This window comes from Pteropus vampyrus, unplaced genomic scaffold (genome assembly GCF_000151845.1).
Source record: "Pteropus vampyrus isolate Shadow unplaced genomic scaffold, Pvam_2.0 Scaffold125, whole genome shotgun sequence".
Classification (NCBI taxonomy): Eukaryota; Metazoa; Chordata; class Mammalia; order Chiroptera; family Pteropodidae; genus Pteropus; species Pteropus vampyrus.
In genome coordinates, this window is record NW_011888906.1 from 1,772,552 (window position 1) to 1,777,256 (window position 4,705).

The 4,705-nt window shown below is 53.7% G+C and overlaps 1 protein-coding gene across 1 annotated transcript in view; it reads right to left on the reverse strand.

The window, feature by feature from the left end:
* Positions 1-4,705, reverse strand: part of KIAA1755 (KIAA1755 ortholog) — a 39,455-nt gene that overhangs the window by 7,298 nt on the left and 27,452 nt on the right. The window contains exons 9-11 of the mRNA XM_011366597.2: positions 4,604-4,702; positions 3,508-3,656; positions 1,219-1,357 (exon numbers count right to left, since the gene is read on the reverse strand). Coding sequence (XP_011364899.1) covers positions 1,219-1,357; positions 3,508-3,656; positions 4,604-4,702 — 387 coding nt within the window. The remainder of the gene's footprint in view (positions 1-1,218; positions 1,358-3,507; positions 3,657-4,603; positions 4,703-4,705) is intronic.

Below are 4,705 nucleotides of genomic sequence, written 5' to 3' on the forward strand. Positions count from 1 at the left end.
CCTTCCTGCTCCATCCAGTTGCTGACCTGGGGCAGGGGAGGGAGGCTCGGACATGAGGGCCTGTTGGGTAGATGTCCCTTGGCCGACTCATCGACTTCCTCGGAGGCTGAGGTCTTCCTGCCCTCAGTCACTCAGTGGCAGGGACTGAAACCCTCCCATTTTGGGGGAGGAAGGGAGACAGCTTGGGGAGGGGAAGTGCATGGTCATATTCTTTACATATCCAAAGGGGAGAGGGTTTGGGGATGGGACTCCAGAGGGCATCTGGTCTGGCCTGTGCCCTGCACATAGCAGGCCCCCAGGGAACACTTGTCTGAATGAAGTCACAGGGCAGCAAATTTCAGCTCACTCCAACCACTCAGTGCTGCCCAGTCATAAAAGGGACAGTCTCGCGACTGATGAGCTTCCTGTCCCTGACTGCCCTCTGCAGAGGAACGTGCATGGGCCTGCTATGAGCTCACCACGTGAACTGGGCAAGGTGTTTTTCCTTTCTGGGCCTCAGTGAGGGACAGCGGGGGTAACATGGCTCTCGATCCCATGAACAGAAGCCTCCTTCTTATTCTGGAGGGTCTTAAAGAGCATATATTCACTCACTTTATTCCTGCAAAGCCCAGTGTGAATTATCCTCTCATTTAACAGAGGGGGAAACCAAGGCACTGAATAGTAAATAATTTGTCTAGGGTCACGCTGCCGATAAGGGCCAGAGGCAGGATTGGAACACAAGCCGTCCAGCTGCAGAGTTCACTGTGCTCCACAGCCCCACGCCTGGAGGGACGCATTGTTTTAGGCATCAGCAGTCAGTTGAAGAGCCAGGTGTAGGCTCCAAGATCAGACCCCCAGGTGTGCAACCATGGGCAGGTGACATATGTCTCCCAGCCTCGGTTCCCTCATCTGCGAGTGAGAGAAATCCTAGCATCGTCCCCACATCACTGGTAAGTGACGAGGTTGGGAGAGGATGATGTGCACAAAGGCTCTGGCCCAGGGCTTGGCCCAGGGTGTTTAGTAAGCGCAGCTTTGGGGGTTCGATCTTCATCCATTAAGAACTTACTGAGTGTCACGTCATGTGCCATGTCCCAAGGATGCCCACTTAACTCTCGGAGAATGGCCAACCTGTGTCCTTACACTAGAACAAGTTCCTGGCCAGGCCTGGAGCAGGGCCTGCCCTGTGGAGGTGGCCAGGCAGAAGTCCCCCACATGCCCCGGGCCAGCCTTCCCTCTCACCTGGTGGATGGCAGCTTCAAGGCGGCCCAGGCGGACACAGAGCTCCAACCTTCCCAGGAGGTGGTTGGATGTGGTGACCAGGACATGCAGCTGCTCATCCACAAGGCTATAGAGGGCGGTGGCTTCAGCCAGATGACTCCTGGGAGGTAGAGGAGAGTGGGTGGGGACCAGGACGCACCCACCCCCAGCACTCCTGCCTGGCATAGGTCTGCCCCCTCAAACCCCCAGCAGTCCTGGGTATTCTAGCTGCTGACTTACTGTGTGAGCTTGGGCAAGTCCCTACACCTCTCTGGGCCTCAACCTTGGCCTTCCATGGGACTGAGAGAACCAGGGGACACAGCAGGGAACCAAATGAACACCCCCTTACCTAGATGGGCATGCACTGAGCAGGACAGATCCCGGTTCAAATCCTAGCCCTGCTACCTGCTAGTAGTGAGAACTTGTGCAAATTTTGCAACCTTTCTGTGCCTCCATTTATTTATTTATTTATTTTTTTACCTCCCACTTCACGGAGTGCTTGCAAAAATTAAATGATCTAACGTCTTGGTTCTCAAACCCAGCTGCACATTAGAACATGCTCTGGGAGCTTTGAAGATCTCGAAGTCCAGGCCACCCCCAGGCTGACTGAGTCAAGTCTGAGTGCAGCCTGGACACCGGTGCTTTCTTAAGCTCCTCAGGAAGCTCCAGAGGCAGCCGGGGCTGGGGACCAATCAATCCTCATGCAGTCTGACCACTTAACATAGGGCCCGGCACACGGTATTAGCGCTTGTTATTTCTACTGCAGTGATAGTGAGCAGCCGTAACGACCCCTCCACCCCCACCTCCACTTTAAAGATGGGAAAACTGAAGTCCAGGGAGAGGAACTGACTCTCAAGCATGGCAGTCTGAATTGGAACCCAGCCAGTGGCTGCACGTAATTTTTTTTTTTTAAATTTAGGTCAAAGCCAGCAAGACATAAATGAAGGGTTGTGAATAGGATCCAAGCATCGTAACACTTGGGTGAAAGGAGGAATCCCCGGGCTTTTCCGACACCCTTCAAATCCCACTGCATCCTTCTCTGCCCTGGGAAGGGGTCTTACTTCAGAAGGAAAAGGAAAAAGAAGAGATAGAAGGAAAGCCTGCTTGCCTGGGGGAGCATGGCTCTGGGCCTCCCCATCTGACTGCCGTTCCCCACAGGTCACTGCCCCTCCAGGTGAGGCCCCAGGGTACATGAACAGGATGGAAAATGCCAGCCTGCCCGGTGGAGGGAGGGAATAAGGGGCCGTAGGCCGGAGCTACAGACCCATCTGCAGAACAAGCTTGAGGCTCACATGGGACCACAGCAGACATACCCTGGTGGAGCTGCCAGAGGCCAACGGCCAATGGTCTGGAGAGGCCACCAGTGAGTGAGTGGACAAGAGAGGCCTGGCACCCAGCCAGTAAGGTGGAACGACATGCTGGGAATGACAGTGCCAGCCCCGCCAAGGTGTGAGGGGCAGAGAAATGACTCTACACCTGGCACCACTGCTTCCCAGTGCTCACATTGACATAATTCTGTGGGCAGGGCTCAGGGTGGTGTGTTCCAGATTCTGGGCCAGGCTGTCTGGCTCAAGTCTCGGCCCCACCGCATCCCAGCTGTGTGACCCTGGGCTAGGCACTTAACCTCTCTCTGAGCCTCGGGCTCCTCCACTGTAAAATGAAGATTTTTACAGGGATCCACCTCATGGGTGAGAATTAAACATTTGTAAAGCCCTTAAAACAATGTTGTGCTCATACCATGTGCTATTTAAGCTTTGGTTAAATAAACAAATAGTCCTTAGATGCCTTTGCAAACTTTGGAACTGTGTTTGTTTTGTCAGAGATAAAATATTTCCAATTACCAACTGATTTAATTCCTATATTATTTCTTCTGTGACTCTGAAACCCCCTGACAGGCTGTGAGGTTCTTCCAGCCAGACTTGGCTTGGTGTCTGGGTCAGAGAAAGTGCTTGGTCCGTGCGGGTCTCAATTCTCACTCTCCCTTTACAAACTTCCAGGGCTCCCCGCACCCAGATCACACTTGACTCCCCCAGTTTGGTATTCAGGGTCCTACAGAAATGGGCAGGTCTGTCCTCCAATACCCTCCCCAGCCTGAAGAAGGTGGGGGCTGAAGGAGGGCAGCAGAGAACGGACAGGCCTAGCCGAGGATATGAGCCCTGCAAACATCCACATCCCGGGCATCTTGGGGTCCGCTCTATGTGTCTCTAGCTCCAAGCTCCCAGGCCAGCAGACAGGGTGGAGGCGAGAGGGGAAAAGCCTGGGTGTCCATACCTGACATCCGGGTTGAAGTCCAGCCTGCTGGCCTCCTGCTGCAGCCTGGCCAGGGTGGCTCCGCCTTCCCGCTGGAGGCCCAGCAGGCCTGGGTCCCTCAGCACAGCTTCCATCAGCAACTTGGACTTGTTCAGACACCTGGAGGCCTCCTTCCAGTGTAGGGAGGTGGCCTGAGACCCAATCCCCACTCTCCCTCTATAATCTTCCAGGGCTCCCCACACCCATATCACACTTGACTCCCTCAGTTTGGCATTTAAGGCCCTACAGAAGGTCTATCCTTCTTATCTCTAAAGCATCTCCTCAAGCCACTCCTCTCATTGCCATGGCAACCTCACTGGTCCAAGTGCCATCATCTCTTGCAGGGACACCTATCTCCACCTTTTCATTGGTCTTCCTGCTGCACTCGGGCTCCCCCTGCAGTCTGTTCCCTATATGGAAACTGAAAGAAGCTCAAAATGTAAATTTGATCAACCCCTTCTCCCCCTTAAAACTCTCCAGCGGCTTCCCTGCCCTCTTAGAATGAAATCCCAACCCAAATCCTCCTTGATACAGCTTCTGCTGGATCCAGATGATCCTCTTTGTCCTCAGCCTCCATTCCCCACCCCAACTCACTCTGTTTCACACTGGCCTCTATGCTATTCCCGAACACATCAAGCATAATCCCACCTCAGGGCCTTTGCACGTGCTTGCCCTTCACCTGGAGCCCAATCCCCCTCCTATTCCTATGCCAGCTCCTTCTCATCCCTTAGGCTTCAATTTAAATACCATCTCTTCAGGGAGACCCTTCCTCCTTCCCCATTATTCTCAATCTTACTTTCATGGCATTCGGCACAATTTGTAACTGCATGTCCATTTCTTCATTTGATTTTTTAACAACTACCTCTACCACTGTGCTGTGAACTCCACAAGGGCAGGGACAAGTCAGTTTGCCCCAGGCTGTGTCTCTGGGTACACATAGCGAGTGCCTAATAAATATGTCAAATGAATGAATGAAAAACAGGGATGATCATGCCCACCCTGGCTGTCTCCTTCATTGAGCCCTTGGTCCACGGAATCTGGGGGGATGTGGCTTTCCCACCCCATGCTCTTGGCTCACCTGTGGCCCTCCAGGGGGGTCACCCTTCTCAAATTCCTTGATGAAAGCCTGCAGGAGGGAAGAGGCCCGGCGGAGGTCGGCAAGGAAAGGGTCTGACTTCTG